At 43.3% G+C, this 18,081-nt stretch overlaps 1 protein-coding gene across 1 annotated transcript in view; it reads right to left on the bottom strand.

The window, feature by feature from the left end:
- The window catches only part of LOC119406801 (uncharacterized), a 56,405-nt gene that overhangs the window by 9,817 nt on the left and 28,507 nt on the right, over positions 1–18,081 (bottom strand). The window contains exons 8-10 of the mRNA XM_037673538.2: positions 13,259–13,355; positions 6,589–6,655; positions 6,371–6,502 (exon numbers count right to left, since the gene is read on the bottom strand). Of these exons, the coding sequence (XP_037529466.1) occupies positions 6,371–6,502; positions 6,589–6,655; positions 13,259–13,355 (296 nt within the window). The remainder of the gene's footprint in view (positions 1–6,370; positions 6,503–6,588; positions 6,656–13,258; positions 13,356–18,081) is intronic.

Genomic DNA, 18,081 nt, shown 5'->3' with positions numbered 1-18,081 from the left:
ATTAGGACGATTTTGCAAGTGCGGTTTTCAGCGTAGCAGTAGCTGGCTGGGAACGAGAGTACTCCATCGAGCCGAAATGGTCCTTACCGAACTTCCTCCACCAAAAGCTCCATTTAACTTCCTCAGCGAAATGGTGACCGTGTGACATGAATCCCATCTCCCTCGAGGAAAAGACGAGGGAGTTAAACGGAGTTCACAGGTGCCCGTGTGACAGGGGTATCACACACTCTGACGTAAATACGATGAGTGTGAAGAGCCTGCTGTAACTCGAGTACTTTAAGTTTTCACTTATTAAACAAAACATGTGGCTGACAAAGCAAAGTACTTCGCAGAAGTCTCCATAACAAGGCGAGTGCCAATTTCTTTACTGTTAGAGCCCTCTAATATGAGGTCTTTCTAAAGAAGACGACCAAGTTAAGTCGATTAATATTTATGGAAACCACATTGAGCTGGTTGTGTATAGTTATAAGATTATTAATAACTAGGAATTTATATACTAGGTGTCATTCCTTGCCCTCCTACGTTTCCCAGCTTGGGTGGGGGGTGGACGGAAAAGCGGTGAAGTGGCTCTTTACTCCTCCCCTCCAAGTAAATAGGCCTACGTAAACTGTGTAAGCTCAAATTTTCTTTGAAAAAATGTGGGCAATTATAATGTTAACTACCCCGCATTGTTTCCTCCCGTATAAGACGTTTGTTAAGGATTTCCCGTAGCTTCACGCGGGGCCCCCAACCAACAGTAGCCTCACGAGGGGTCCCCAAAGATGAAACATCTCAGCGTTGGGACGCAAGTCTGCTTTCTACAGGGTCTTAAGGAGTCTCTCTCAGCCCAGGCACGCAGTCCTCCCCTCCTGTCAACGTAACGGTACACCACACCACCCTCTCAGGCACGGCACAAACGGTGCGACAGGGTTGTGGGGCTTTCCTGGAAAGGCATCGGGACTGCGCACGTGGCGTTCAACAAGTTAAAATGGAAACAAAACAGAAGAAATACCACGGGGGTGAGAGAGTGGCCGGTGCGGGGGAACTTCGAAGACGAGGCAGAGACTTTTGAGCCATGAACCAAGTACCACGTCTCAAGACAGTTGTAAATCCTGTAAATAAACTTCTTGTTCTAATTGTAATCGAAGCTTTCATAACAACGTTAGCTGTTAATGATTGGTCGAAATTTCCTGGGTCATGCTCACAGCACCTGCTCGTAAACACGACGCAACAAATGACGTATAGGTGATCGACCGCGTAATTACCACTTACGCATGACTGTGTAAAAGAAATAACAATAAACTATTTTCATTGGTCATTGGTTCTTCGCTATTCGCCAAAATTTTCGGTGTGCCATAAAATCGCCTGCTTGTTACGCAAAGTCACAAATCTCCGAAAAACCTGCCACGGTTGTCTAGCGGCTATGGTGCTCGACTGCTGACCCGCAGGTCGCGGGGATTGAATCCCAGCCGCAACGGCTACATTTCCGATGGAGGCGTAAATGCTTGAGTCCCGTGTACTTAGATTTAAGTGCACGTTGAAGAGCACCAGATGGTCAAAATTTCCGGAGCCCTTCACTACAGCGTTTCTCATAATCAAATTGTGGTTTTGGGACGTTAAACCACAACAAACATGACTCTGCGAAAACTTGCGGCGTTAATATGAAGTGTGCACAATAAGTAGCGCCTTACTGTGCTGAAAAAACTAATCTTTTTTTTCGGAATAGCCAGACAGTGTCGCTTTCTGAAAGTAACTCAAGAAGGCTGCCCGCCATCCACATTGGCAGCGGCTACTTATAGCAGCGGGCAACACTGGTTCATATATGTACAATAGATACTTTCAGTGGTGGTATAAATATCTTGAGCTGTTTCTGCGCGTATACAACTCTCATGAACTCATCGTTGCAGACAGGGAGGTAGAGAGAGAAATAAACATTATTAGGAAGAGACACAATCCTTTGCAGGTGGGCGGCCTTCTTAGTCTAGAAAACCATAAACGCTGATCATTTCCCTGGTGAGGTAGATCAAGTGACGGGGGAAACTTGAAAGCTGGGCTTCTCAATGTGCTCGAGTTCACTGCCTTGTTACAAGCCGCGCGACCGCTGCAGGCTACCATATGATAAGCAAGGTGAAGCAGGCTAATCGGAGACTAAAGTGGGAACCTTTTTTTAGATCTCCTGGCCAAGCACAACTAAAATACTAGACACATCTTTACACTCAAACTCGCAGCCACTTGGATATGACGCAGTGGCGATGCTATTCGTTTTCAAAGGAAGAAACTAAATTTCCTGAAAAAGAAGTTCGCTTAATCGGGCTGTAAAACGTTTATTGAATCCCGCCCGTATTTGCGTCACTGATTACCTAAATGTCAGACCAGGCAGAACAAAATAAAATCACGACAGATTGCTGTAATGTTATAGAACCCCAGTGGAGCGATAGCCTCTTCTGCAATGCATGAGTGCAAGGCGTGAAAGCGTCGCCTAGGCAGCCCGCAACGCAGAGAGCCAACAGCACTTAGTCGTGAGACACGCAGGACAATCTTCACAGCAGAAGTGTGAATTTCATTACGTGATTACGTGATTGCTGTGTTGAAGGAAAAATTGTCCTCACTTGTTAGTTTCCCAGTCTGCAGCCGACAATGACCACTGTCGAAAGTGGGGGGGCTCCGCCTCCCTAACATTTCTCAGTGGGGGGGCTAGCGCCCCCCTTGCCCCCCCGATAGATATGCCTATGGCTCTGACAAAGGTAAAAAAAATGCCACATTCATGTGATGTTGCTGGATGGCCGAATGGTGCACGCCGCCAGTGCACACTGCCGTGCAGTAAAGGTGGGCAGCATTGGGCATGGCAACAGTGACGTCAGAAAGACCGCTTTCAGGCGGGTGATTTGAAGTGCGCTAATGCGATGCGGACCACTAAAACGTGACTTTATTTCAAAATAAGCCCTTCCTTGGCACAAAAGTAGCACTAAGAGGTTTCTGGACCGCTATTTCAACAATTAACGTCGACTTAATATTTGCCTTTAGTGTCCCTTTAAAAAACACCCTTAAAAACACTAGCTTTCAATGGGATATATGAAAAACAGCCTCCATGTAAAATCTTATAAAAGCTACCAAAGACAGTTTTTGACAACAATACTGACTGGGAGGTGAGGAAGGGGAAACTAGGAGAATGAGAGGAGCGTGAGCTCATAATGTTACAGTTGAACCGGACTACGTGGGGTGTTCAATAAAGATTTCCCCTGACTCGCTTCTATTTACTGCGGGATACTGAAACTGCGAAAGTGTAATGACATAAGTCACATGCCAACGTGCAACTCTGAACTAATTACGGTCTTTCTTTTACAGGTGCTGAAGCGGTGTGAGGTGTGATAATGGATGCAGTGGAATACAGAGCAGTCATCAAGTTCCTGTACTTCAAAGGCCGCACTCCAAGGGAGACGTTCGATGAGATAAAAGAGGTTTATGGGGAGGATTCCGCATCATATGATGTAGTGAAGAACTGGCATCGTTAATTCAAATGTAGTCGGACTTCGGTGGAAACGGCTCCAATTGCAAGGCAACCCCACTCTGCTATCGATGAACACACTATCTAGCAAGTGGAGGCCGCCATTTTGGAAAATTGCCGCGTGAACGTTCGAGACCTAGCCCAAAATATCAAGGTTAGTGTGGGGTCTATGGAAAAAATCATTCAGGACCATCTTCATATGTGTAAGGTATCCGCTCGCTGGGTTCCCTGGCTGCTCACGTCTTTCCAAAAGCAGGAACGAGTCGAATGCTCCCAGGCTCTTTTGACCATGTGCCATGGAAACCAGGAGGACTTCTTCAACAGACTACAGACTGATTACAGAGTATGAATGCTGGGTCCATCACTATGATCCGGAGACCAAAGTCCAGGTGATGCAATAGAAGCGCTTGGACTCACCGCCTCCAAAGAAGGCATGCGCCCAGCCCTCAAAAGGCAAGGTCATGCTCACAGTCTTTTGGGATCAGCACAAAGTAGTCTTGATGGATTTCCTAGCAAAGGGTACCACGGATACTGGGGCATACTATGCTTCACTGTCGTGGAAATTGCGGGAGGCCATCAAAAGCAAGAGACGTGGCATGCTCACCAAAGGTGTCCGCCTTCTGCAAGACAATGCCCCAGTTCACAACTCACATGTTGCCCAGATGGAAGCACACTGCTGCGGCATAGAAATTCTACCGCATCCCCCTCTTCACCCGACCTCGCACCATCGGACTTCCACCTCTTTCCAACAATGAAGTCATATTTAAAGGGCAAGCATTTTCCAGATGATGAGATTTCTGAAGTCACAACATTGTTTTTGGAGCAACCTGTCAACTTCTACAAGCGAGGTGTTTGCAGTTGCATAAGATGGAAGAAGTGTGTGTCCCTGGGTGGCACCTATGTAGAGAAGGACTAATAAACCTGCAAAGCTTCGTTGCTTTCTGTCTAAAGGAGCTGGGTCAGGGGAAATCTTTATTGAACGCCCCTCGTATATTGAACTCGGCGATGCTTTAACATCAATGCACAGAAAAATCTAAGGCTGTCACTTCGTTCGTTTTGTTAACGTGATGCAAAGCTGGCGATAATCAGTACAGTCGAACTTGGGGAAAAGATGCTTTATGTCGCCGCATCGTGCAGCATCCCAAGAAGCACGCCGAGTATGACAGTGGAAAACAAGGCTGACATTAGCATCAAGGCAGACTAGATGCTTCCGGCGCCCAAGGAGTAGGCACTAGGCACAGCTGCATATGAAGATTTTGAGGCGCTATTTACATCGATAATGTATTTTCTCATGTATACCCTACCCCTGCATATAACTCTGCATCCTTAACTGCAAACGCCATAAAATACAAAATTTAAAGAAAAACGCATGTTGCCTTGAAGGGGTGTTTCTTACATTATCGTCAAGCAGTGCCATGAAACCCATTCGCGTCCCGAAATTTGCACCAAAAATGCAATAATTCCATTAAAAGCCAGTGGATTGCCTTACCTTTGTGTGTGGTGTTTTGGTGCTTATCTGTTTCTTTCGAGCTGTGCGTGAAAAAATCGAGATATCAACCTTTTCTTTCCCTCTGAAGCATAAAACTCAGGGGCAGCCGTTGCGGCTCTTCTTGCAGACAGGCGAAATAGTTTTTCACGCCTGTTTATAGTTTAACCCTTTGCGGTCCGTTGTCCGCCATGGCCCGACAACGCAACACGGCCGCAGTGGTCCGTGGTCGGGCACTACTGGACAAGTTCTTTCGCGGTTGATTCACGTGCGCGTTTCCTCACTACATTACACGCCATCTGTAAAAGAGTAAGCACACTTCTTTTACTTGAGCTTTGAGTCTTTTACCTTCAGACCAGACCAGAACGGACGGAAGGTGGGAAAGGGTTTCGGACCACAAAGGGTTAAGAAAAAAACAGATAAGCACTGCACATTGCATTAAAAAAATAAGCTGTCTACTCGTGTATTTCAGAATGTCTGTAGATTTTCCTGAAGAGATTCTGCTTCGGCGACCTTGATTTAAATTTTGTCACTTCCTTGTCGCGGGTACTTCCGGTCTGACGTAACAGAGTGGCTGCATATCCTGCGCGCCGGGCACGGTCAGTTTTGGTATGGGTATTAAGATTCGGTTATGAACATCTCTAATGATGTGCAACTTTTGTGATTTCTAAAAAATGTGTATGCTATAAATTGGCACGCGCTACAACTTTCTAATATAAACAACCACCCTCAAGTCTATAATTAAAAAGTTAATTCACGAGTTTTTGTTAATTTGTCACGTCAATGCCATTTAACCTGCGGAAAAGTATTTCCTCCTCAACATAAAGTTCATGTGAGAAAACGAAAGGAGCCCGACTGTAATAGAATTTTTATTAAAAATCTGCATTGTCTAAAAAAAAAAACTCCCTCTACAGCCAGATCAGAATAAACAAGGACAGTGTTATATTTAAAAGTATGCTGAATTTAGATCCACCATAATGAGTACACACTGTATTTTGTTGCCAACAAGCTGTCTGGTAATTAGTAATCATAGACTGACATAATGAGCAGCTGGCAGTAAACTTGCTTTTCATCCTTAATGGCTTTCACAGCTTTTTGGCATCACATGTCTTGGAGTGGTCTGAAATGTGAAACCACTGTTTGCTGCAACAGTAGCAGAGGAGAAGCAAAAGACATTCCCATCATTCGCACTAATGACAATGACTATGCAGACTCGGTTGCTTTATTATTTCATTTCGCTTGAACGCAAGCTCTTTAACCTCAGACATTTGTGGTGCTCCAATAGTAGCCCAAAATAACCAGTGCATAGCTACAAAAATTTGACTAAACAAAGGTTTGATGCCAATTACTGTCGCATTATTGAGATTGTACTCAAGTTGAAAAATACACGACTAACTCACCTGCGATACATCCTCAATAGGCCCGAACCATGACCAATCCTTGAGCTGCAAGTGTTCACTTCGACTGGTGCTATAGAACAGCTTGTTGCGTTCACTTGGCACCGTGCCATTCAGCACACCCAGCAAATGGTCCTGCAATTCAGTGACGATTTTTAAAGAATAGTTCTGAACTGGGAAAGTGAAGCAGATCAATAGTAGCTGATAGTAGTTATGCTTACATTTACTTTTCCTTCTCTAATGCACTGGACAAGCTTCTCATTGCATTGCTTTCGCTTTTCCTTGATGCTGTTGAAGAAAAAGTTACATAAACTTGACGTAAAATCACAAAAGGAGTAGACAGAACACATGATTTCATCGCACAAGTGAACCTATCACACGCTGCAACAATCATGTCCTGGTGGTGGGTTTGACAGCCCGAGAACGCTGGCATGTGCAGTGCTCACAGAATCAAATGACACATCAAAACTTCCGGTATAGCAATTGGTAATCACAACTGCTCGAAATTACCACGTCAAGTCGCTATGAATCTGGCCCCTCAAGGCGATGTTGGCTCTGGTGTAAGTGTACAAGAACGAACGGGAATCAAAAGCACATGCATTGCTTAACCCTAAATTTTCACGTTTCACTCCATCAGATCTATACACTCCCGCATGCATGTTTAGATACATTTGAAATGTTAAACACAGCAAAGATAATTCAGTTCAAGACATATGAAACAAGACTCCTTACACCACTTTGTCGATTTCATGAAGTGCACTTAGGTGCATGTTTCTGTAGAAACAGAAGTTGAGGAAAGCCTCTTCACACTTCCTGAGTTCTGAATAGCAATGTTACTAGTTACCTGTCAACGAGGAGCTGTAATATTAGAGTAGGTGCTACTTGAACTGTTTGATGGCTTCAGCTTGGCATCAGTCTTTGGCTCATGTCGCATAAAGTGGAGGTGGACAAGGAAATGTTTGCTTGCAAAGCACTCAATGTTTGGCTCTCTGGTTTGAGTGTAATAATTTCTGGGGCTTTACGTGCCAAAACCACGATTACGAGGCACACCATAGTGGGGGGGGGGGCTCCAGAACAGTTCAGACCACCAGGGGTTCTTTAAAGGGGTGTTAAAGGGGTACTGACACAAAAGTTTTGGTTTGACTTTTTTTTGCTGCAACACGTTGCTAGGGGCCTATTAGTCATAACACGGCACATCGCTTACTGCAGCGCGCGACAGATAACTAATTACAGTCTGTTTATTGCTGACCAGTCTCAGTTTCGGTTTGGGAAAGCTCTAAGAACGACAAGCCACTGGGTGCAACCATCTCCATCTAGCATGTGAAAGAGCACACAGAACTGTGAACCACTGCTTGCATCGTCTGCTGGCATTCTCTTGCCTGCCGCATGTGCTGAGCCGTCATCGGCGTTGTCGTTATCATGATCGTTTGGTAGCAACGACATTCTTGAGGCTTCCACACTTCCCGCAGGTTCGCCGCAGGCACTGGCTTGTGAGCAGCCGCCAAATAGTAGACCGCTGGCGCAAGCATGGCAAACTATGATGCCATCATACTACAGTAAAACCTCGGTGATACGATCACGGCTCATACGAATTTCGGGGTGATACGAATTTTTCTGTGGTCCCGGCCATGGCCCATTAGCCTGCAATGTATTGGAGTACGGTTGTTGCGAACTGATTTGCACCCCGCAACGTTTGATACGAACGTACACTAGAGCACAGGTACGAACAGGTGCTGCCCGCGCTGTTGCGGAAGACGTTGCAGTCACGCGAGGGCGTGCGGGCTGCGCGACCATCAACGGTGCGTCGTTGCCTCTGAGATAGTGCGTGCGAATCTTGGAGGTCTTTAGGCGTCTTCGCGTATATATACAAATGACGTTGACGTTGCATTTTTTTTTTCGACGCGTTGACGCGTGCTCCTGTGCTTGAGGCAGCAGCGTCATTGTACTGTGTGAACACGTGCCTGCCACGTCGATGCAAGCCATGTCCCAGCAATCAGACGTTCTATGAAACAAGACTGAAACTTGGGCTGCGGGTCCGTCATAAAGTCCCATTAAAGGTTTACGAAGACCACAAGAGATGAAGCGGACGGTCTTGTAGAAGGAGCTTGGCCGCTATCTATCGTGAGCAAAGCGCTTCCTAAGTCACTTTCGCCGCAGTACTCTGGTGTCATGCAGAAAAGCATAGTAAGATTAGGAAGGGGCTAATAGCGGTCACGGGCCACAACACATCTGTCTGGTTCATTAATTACACACGCGCGCATGCACCGTATATTTACGAGTACAAATATGATCGTTGACGTCTAAAAACTTTACTGGCAATAATTCAGAGTTGTTCATGACGTTGCTGCGGCCCTGCGAAACACTGAATCAAAGCGTATGCCAACTTTCTCTTGTCGCATACTAATTTTCCACGTTTTCTGGTGATAGAATTTTCCACGTTTTCTGGTCATACGAATTTCGGATGATACAAATATTTTTGGTAACCCCGTGAGATTCGTATCACCGAGGTTTTACTGTAGCTGCACCAGCACGGAGCTCAGCCGCAGTGGTGACGTCTCGGAAATTGTGGGTCACCTTCATGTCACTTTAGATGATGTCAATGTCACGAGGTGCGGCGTATAGTGCTGGATCGTGCATATGAACTTTAAAATTCATAATTAATTACCTCCCTGCTGAGGTTTGGTAGATGATATATGCATGTTCACGGGACTCAATCCCACAGGCTATCTCGGCTGCAAAATTTTGTGTCAGTACCCCTTTACCATGTACTTAAATCGAAATACACGTCATCTTGCATTTTGCTGCCATCAAAATGCAGCCACCATGGGCAGGAATCAAACCCACACCCTCAAGCTTAGCATTGTGACACCATACATGCGAAGCTACAATGCAGCATCTTTTTGGTTTGAGTAAAACCTCCATGAATGCACATGGGAGAGTGGCGAATTGGTTGTCATTTCCGCAAGAAAGTCCCTGCCTAAATGCCTTGTTCTAATGTTGTACTAATGCCTTTTTAATGTTGAAGCTTATCACATGGTTTCGTATTCAGTCCACTGAAAAGTGTCGAGTAACTAATCCAGCATCCAGACTGTACACAACTGACGACTGTACCGAGAACAACCCAGTAGAGTTTTCCATGTTGCCTTGTTATTATTTTAGCCAGTCAGTACAAACACTGCGGCATAAAGATTTTGTTGAACTTTAGCACAGTCACCACAAATGACAATATAACTAGATGAAATACATGTTTTTAAAGCATGGCTAATAACAGTCCAAACCACAGTCAATAAAATTATAAACAATTTGCCCTTTCTGCACTTTCAAATATATTATTCGCTGGATTCAAGCCTACCTAAAGAGAGACGACAATACATAGAAATCAAAAAGACCCCTTCAGGCAAGCTAGGTGTTTAAACGGGAGTACCACAAGGAAGTGTGTTTCATCCGCTATTGTTTTTAATTTATGTGAATGATTTAGTTGCCGTTGTTCCTGATGACGTATCCGTTAAGTTATTTGCAGATGACTGCGTGGTGTTCAAAAAAACTTCATCAGAGCATGATTACAGGTGTATGAAATGAGGAATGGAGCTGAATACTAACAAAGCTGTGCTCTTATGAATAACTAGAAGAAGAAAAGCTCGTAATTTGCTCCCTTATTTTCTTGGTGGCAATGTTATCTTGGAAGTTAAGAAATATAGATAATTAGGTGTCACAATTGATAAGGAGTTAAAATGGTCACCACATATTACTGTTTGTACAGCTGCCTTACAAAAACTCTGGGTATTACGAAAAAAACTAAAAGCTGACCCTGCACAGGTCAAGAAATTGGCTTATGATACTTGCGTACGGCCTCTGCTCGAATAAGCATCACCAGTATGGGATCCGTACTAATGATGCAGAACTATCGGTAAATTGACTATCGATAGTATCGATAGTTTTTTCGAAACTATCGATAGTGTAAACAAACTATCGATAGTGCTACTATCGACAAACTATTGATAGTTCAATCGGTAGTACCATCGTTGATATTATTATAGCGATATTACTGCCACGCGTGTTTATTGCTTTGTTTTGACGTATTCTGGTTTCACCCACAAAGACTGTTAGCAACGTTTGACGCAGACCGCGCCGTAATGTTTGAGAAGCTTCACAATTGTTTGAGATCATTCTGTTAAGATTACGCGCCAGAAGCGTATAGTCAAGTTTATTCGAGAGTTTACGCGAGCACCAGTGATAACGCTGGAAGGTTTGATGATTGATGTATAAAGGACGACCGGCGTTCTATCGATGATCAGATTACTCAACGGCTAACGACTGCTCCGGCCGCTGTCAGTGCGCAGCATGTATCGCTTGTATTTTGAGTTTTGATTTTCTGGGCTCAAGTTTACCCAAATAAAGAGCTCCGTATTTCCCAGTCTTGCTGCAGCATTTTTCACCGCCACAACTACGTGACAATACTATCGATAGTGGTGTGAATAATGATGCGGTTGCTGGCCGGCCATATTGCCAAAATATTTGCGATAGCCTACTACCAGCTTCGCTTAATTTATGAGCAATTTTTGGCAGCGAAATAAATATTTCCGCAGTGAAATGGTGGAATATATCCAGCAGTAAAGTCGTATCCAAAAGCAACGAGTTACACCTTACAATTATTTTTCTTGCTATTTTTTTATTTTGAAATCATAAAATCAATATCAATTTGAAGCCGCGCAGTCCCACCAGATGTAAAGGCTTCCTTTCCGCTACAGCTGAACAGTTTGACTTTATGATCATGTGTCAGCAAAGCACTCTGGTGAAGAACACAAGCATGTCAACTTTCTTGCCCTTCAGCCTGCTCCTCCGACTCCACTATGTACCACGCGCGCGGGGAACTAAGTTTATTCTGCAGTGAGTCGGCGTTGTTGATTTTATACTATCGATAGTACCATCGAATTTTATACTATCGATAGCGCTATCGATAGTATTTTTCACCATCGATAGTTCGATAGTGACTCAGCTATCGATAGTATCGATAGTACCATCTATAGTTCTGCATCACTAATCCGTACACAAAAAAGAAGACATTATGCAGCTAGAAAAAATCAATAGAAAAGCTGTTAGATTTATATTTGGCAAATATAAAAGACTCCCTTTCACAGTTAATGTGCGAACACAACATTAAAACACTGGAAAACAGCGGAAAGAGTGATTGATTCACAAATCTTTATATTAGCATGCCAGGAAGAAATGAGCTCAAGCTTCCAGAATGCATTCGGCCTCACTCAGTGAGAAGGACTCGTAATGTTTGTGAGCATTCACTTGCTCATATTTTTGTCAAAACGGTTTTATATATAGCCTCTTGCCTAGAACTGTTCAAGAAAGGAATTAATTGGCGCCATCTGTTTCTTCCTCAGAAGGTTTTACTTGAGCACTTGCACATGTACTTACTCACCAAAATTGTATTTATGTATCTTTTATTGTGTACTTTTTCCCTTTTGCGTTCTGTTAAAAGTCTGTGTTTTTATTCTGCGCTGAACTTGCAGCATTTTGTTGGTGCACATGCACGCCTAATTGCTTCTTAAAACTGTGTTTATCTTTTCCTATGTATTTTTCTATTGTGTGCTGTTAAAGATTTATGTTTATTATGTATTACTCCTGCTTGGGCCAAATATTTGCCTGCAGTACTTTGAAATAAATAAATCTCAACGCTAGCAGAAGAGCTACCTATACTCGCGGACAACTTTTCTTGGCAATAAAGGGAAGGCCACAGAGCCGAACTACGCATGTGCTACCGCTGAAGAATATAGTCCCACAATTGTGTCCGTGTTTTCTGTGTGACAATAAAAAAACATTACTTTATTTTCTACGAGACGCTATTTGAAAAGAGGGTCAGCACGCACCAAGGAGATGTTTATATTTGTTTTACTTTATGCTGTTTCCTTTCGCGTTCTTGCGCGTGTGAAAACGTCGCACCTTTTACGTGCACCTCGCAGTCAAAATGGTGTTTTCGTCTTCAGGTGAGCTCTCGTCGCCCTCCAGCTTTTCCAACGACTCGATGAAGGAGCTTGTGATTACTTTCACTAACAAATGGCTGTCTAAGCCTTTGATGGCCGCTAAAATAATGAAACGGCCATCACAGGAGATACGTAAGGTTCACAAACCAAAACTAAATTCGAAACGGCGCGCCGAACTGGACTACTTCGCGAGCAGTACATGTGCAGTAGCTCCGCTCCCCGTAGCCTTTCCTTCATTGCCAAAAAAAGTTGTCCGCGAGTATAGAAAAGTACATCCTATGTGGTCTAGAACATACACTAAAATTCACTTTAGTATCCCTTTTTAAGGGGGACACTGCCTATGACAGTGAACTTTTGAGCCAGTGGTTTAATTTCAACAAAACCTGGTTTATAACCAAAATGCATAAATATGTCTCATGGTGGGGCTTTTAGGGAGTTAATGAGTTAAAAGTTTTCAATGATTTAAGTTTATAAACACTGTGCTTTAATTGAAAGTAAGAAAAATGAAAGTGCCTATAAACATATCACCCAGAACAGCAAACATCTAGCAAAATACAGCAAGACCCACAAAGGTAAAAAAAAAAAAGAACGGTTTGACACAGGCACACTGCAGTTAATTCTGTTCATGAATGTACTGGATACAGATAAATGAGTAATTACTTATTATCCATTCCGCATTGCTAGCCAACCTGCACTTACAAAATTTACCTAAGTGCTGTGTGTAACACCACTAAGGGTTTTAGAAAGTACAGTGCAATATGAAATTGTATTTCATTGGTATATTAGAATGCCACAGGTCACCACTCAAGAAACTTCATGGGTTAAAATTATGGTGCATATATTAGTTCTCAAAGAATATGGAGTCCTTATGCACAGTGCACAGAACATATTTCTTTACCGTGAAACAATTGCATCCAACCCATCATCATCATCGCCTTCTGGGCAAAAAGGGTCCAGGTCAAAATCATCGCTGTCTGTAGTGCATGCGTCTCCGTCTGTAAAAGGTATTAAGAAAGACAAAGAAAGGGGGGTACATCAAAATCCTGTATCTTCAAGAAAGAGAAACTACTCAGTGACTCAAGCGGTATAAAGTGTGTCACTCCATGCCACCTGTCCGAAGTATGGCACTCAACTACGTGTACTTTCTTTACAAAAATTTACTGGCTTTAGTATAGTACTAAATGTCATTCCATGAAATACTGCTGTGATTTTTTTTTTTCAGCCTTGAGAACCGCAAGAATATTTTTCTATGCCACAAATTTTTATCTGCTTATTTTATGGACCTGCTGTCTTGTAGGACAATAAAAAGCCTACCATTTAAACTGTGTAGACGTGCACTGGTCTCTATAGAGTGCATGTAGATATACAGTTTAACCTCAATATAATGAAGTATTTCAGTTTTTATAACTTAATGTCAATATAGCACCATGTAATTCAAGCCTCTAATTCAATGAAGTGTGTTGATCCGCGATTTCAATATAAAGAAGTTTCACTGTTACCGCAGAGGAAGACTAAGCAAATAAATTCAAACTTCAGCTGGTGCCAGTGGTCACATGGCTGACTTGCACGCGGTTTTCGCTAATGCACTTTCAAATCCTGTGCCGAGCAACAGAGAGCAGCCGCTGAGGCTGCTGAAAAAGAGCGCACCTCAATGCTCTCCTCACCTTCGGAGCAGTAGAGTGCGGCTGATGCATGGCATGTGGGAACCTTGGTGCATCGTATCACGTGATATCGAGCACATGCAACATAGTTTAATACTCTGTGGCGTGTGCGTCATGCGTAAGCACATGATTTCGTGCTTTTGTTATTGCCCCGTGTCATGTAACAAGCATGGGTAGCTGTAGAGGCGGTGGCAGTAAATGCAACGAGCTCCCGGTTACCTTGCAAGCGATTGCAATCATTAAGGAAACCAATGTTGCTGACAAGGTTGGTATCTTGCAAGCCATTTTGATTGGCGAGAAAAAAGACGCTGCTGCTTGGTGGTACATCGTGTAAAGCTATGCGTTTCAAATAGTCAAGTGCCATTAGTGGTTTTCAATTTCAGGCATTGTTCAGGCAGAGTTCTAGAAGTGAAGCCGTAGTTAATAATAATCAGCTGTTAACAAACGCAATAATCCTCACCTGCAACTTAAATTATGGAATGGAATACTCCTGCTCTTGATCTGTCAGTTTGTGTAAATCGTATTCACATTTAATCAATCTGCAGGTTTTTGCCATACAGATGTAGCATCAATTACGCTTAGGTTGGCTTGCAAAGTAAGAGAAAAACTGTGACCAGTTTTTGCCCCTTACTACATCGTCTATTTCAGATGGGAAACACGGCTCTGAATCGAATCATGTCAGAATTTAGTACATCTAGCGCTGCATAGGTTTTAATGGGACTCCGTACGGAAAAGCCTCATATAAGCGGCGCAGGTTCATCAACATACTATGTGGAAGGGTTTCTATGTTTGCACACTTGCTCATTCTTGGAGAATAGAAGAATTTTAATTCCATTCACCCATCTTCGCTTGTCGGGGACAAACGTTTAAACAGCACTTTTTATTGGCTGCTCCCTAGCGACATCCGTCACTCTCGCAGAACTTGCACAAAGCCCTCTTGCTGACGCTTATTTATTTTGGATTTTGCGCTATGATTTCGAACTACTAGAAAGATGCTATTCTGGACTCTCCGAAGAATAGATTTCCAGACAAAAGCAATCGGAACAAACAGGTGCCTTTACTGCAAATTAAAGTTTTTTGGTAAGGGCACTACTGCAACAAGCAGCTGACCAATATTTTTTGGAGCTGTTCGCAGTTACCAGATGTACCGCTACCTGCTCTATAAAATTAGGTGGATATTTTGCTAATCAATAATAATTGTTGGGGCTTAACGTCCCAAAACCACGATATGATTGAGAGACACCCTAGTGGAGGGCTCCGGAAATTTCGACCACCTGGGGTTCTTCAACGTGCACCTGAATCTAAGCACACGGGCCTCAAGAATTTTAGCATCAATCGAAAATGCAGCCGCCGCGGCCGGGATTCGATCCCACGACCTGCAGGTCAGGAGTCGAATGTGGATATTTTGCGATGAAGCCGACTTACAAGACTCCTGTTGAACCAATATATAGTGGTGACTGAAATTCGTGATGCTGGTGTGGGTCTCACTTCCTCGATTCGGTGTACAATGTCACAAGACAGAAAACATGGCAACCATAAACAGAGGTGCTGTAATTAAGGTTGTCACCTTGCTCTTATGAGATTTTAGACTGTGGCTTTTTTGTTCATAGCGTAAAATGGTTTGGAAAGATAGAAACGGCGTTGCGCCACTCTGGGCAACACCCAAGGTTTTGATGAGAAGCCGTGGCAGCAGAATAGGCGTGATAGCATCCCTTAACACATATCACAATGTGTTGGGCTTCGAATTCTTTCGGTTTTACGTGTGACACACCGGCGCTGTGAAGAGGACTTCGCTGGCGTGGCATTAAATCAAGGCTGCCCATCTCATCTTAAAGAAAATTTATTGTTTTTTCATGTAAAAAATTACCTTTTCAGACTGCCATATTATTCGAGCATTCTTGCAGCATTTTCAATTTAAAACTGCATCCTTTGGTAAGTACACCTTTGCATAAAACGTCAAATTTAACAAATTTAAAGAGAGGCAGTACATAGCACAGCAGAGAAGGAAGGACAGTGACAGAGAAGGAGTGAGAGGAAAGCAGAAGAAGGTACAGTGAAAGCATGAGAAGGGAAGTGGAGGAGGAGAGTAGGCACAGAGAAAATGCAGCACTGCGTGAATGCATGTTTGTGTGCAGCGACTAAGGCATACTCACAAACCAACTTCATCCTTATTTCCGGAAGGGTGTCTTGCTGGGCGAGTTGGTACGATAACACCATTAAACGCAGTGCAAAAAATGCGGCCACAGAAAAGGAGCACACACAATACTGTTGCATACTATCGAATTAGATTACCTCATTGCCAATCACTAAATCTCCTATTTTCTTTTTGTTCGGGATCACGTGTTTGTTTTCATGGGTACATATACGCGTGTGTTCTTCAATAAATATGAGTTGATAGTTAGCGCTGTGTGTGTGTGTGTGCTCCTTTTCTGTGTCAGCGTTTTCTGCGCTGCGTTTAATGATGTCATCCTTATGTCGTGTTTTCCTTATCCATTTTGTGCCTTTATTGTGTTTGATAAGCAAAGTAGGTCAGTATTCACCAATAAATCTTGTAGTTATCTTTTACCCCGTTACCATTTTTGTGCCCTTATAACGCACGTAGAGTGCATAGCAACTTAATGAAAACATGAAGTAAGGATAAGGTTGGTTTGTGAATACGGGCCTAAGATTTGTGCCAGAGTAGTGCGCCATCACCCGTTTGCCAATGACATTACCCGTGACAGCCATGCAGCTCACAGTGTTTTCGACACGAGGAATGCTTTGTCTACTGCTGCTGTTAGACAAGCTGCCTGAGCAGAGGCTAAGCAATGCCTTGAGAATTTTAGAAGTATGTGCCACCGAAGCAGTACCAAAGTGCCACCGCAGAGAGGACCCTGGCATTCACGTCACCGAAGCAGAAGGTCACTGTTGCAACCAAGATGCATGACTGCTTCCATAACACTAGTGAACACGCACAAAGACTACGCAAAAAGACACAGGACAACTGCTAGCAGCAGTGTCTTTGCGCAAGTTAGCTAGTACTATGGAAGCATTCAGTCAGTACCAACTAGCCCAGTTAAGTGAATTAACAAGTACACGCATGTCTCTCTCAAATTCTTTGCCTCATATTTTGCAAAATCAAGACACCTATACAGGTGTGCTTAAATGTTGCAATATGGAGTACTTAAAATTGTCATCGATTAAATTATGTGCACAGTATGTAAAATTGTAGAGGTACTTGACCTGCGGAATTAAACTTATCTTCAATTTGGCTGCATTTCCTGCATTAGTTGTTGGAGTGAAGTCCTTTGTATAGTATGCCACATCATGAACTAAAGTGCAAATTAGTAAACAATTATCTGGGGCTACACCCACTAATGTAATTTCTGTGTTTTCCTTAGTGTTTTCCAAGCATCTGTCGATAGCCCACTCAAGAATGGGGGAAGCAAAGCGAACACTGACAAAGTGCACTGTTTGTGGCACCTGGTATCTTGCTCTGTTCAACTCTTGAAAAATCAAGTGACAGCTTTCTTGTATTTAACTATAAATTTTATACCAGTGTGTTAACAATGTGTTTCACTATACAAAGCTATATTTAATAGTTTATGGAAGAAAAAGCAAGAAGCGAGAGGCAAATAGTGCAGTAGTGTTTTGTTGTGTTGACTGTGTCACAACGACCGCAAAGCCCAAGAGCTGTTATGTGCTGTGATACAGGTCAAAAGCTGTAAAGAACTCTGATGTTTCATTCAATGAGCTCCCCACAAGAAAACTATTCTGGGATGCCTGGCTACAAAATATTTTGCAACAAGGCAACCATACATGTGGCAAGGGTACAATGCGAGAATGTACGCTCTGGAAGGCACTGTTGCATAAAGGCTATGACCTAGTGAGAGTTAGCATTTTCAGGCTGCCATGGTCATTTATTCTTCCGAAATTTGTCAGCTCATCCACAGGAGAAACCAGAGTAATTACAGTCAGATACAACTTAAGTCCGGAGAGGCCCCGCCCAGATGACTGAAGCGTGACAGCCTCCACGACTAAAGAAACAGTCCTGCTTGTGCACTTGGCAATGTTTTCCGAA

This window comes from Rhipicephalus sanguineus, chromosome 1 (assembly GCF_013339695.2).
Source record: "Rhipicephalus sanguineus isolate Rsan-2018 chromosome 1, BIME_Rsan_1.4, whole genome shotgun sequence".
In the NCBI taxonomy this organism is placed as follows: Eukaryota; Metazoa; Arthropoda; class Arachnida; order Ixodida; family Ixodidae; genus Rhipicephalus; species Rhipicephalus sanguineus.
This window is presented reverse-complemented; position numbering and strand designations above follow the sequence as displayed.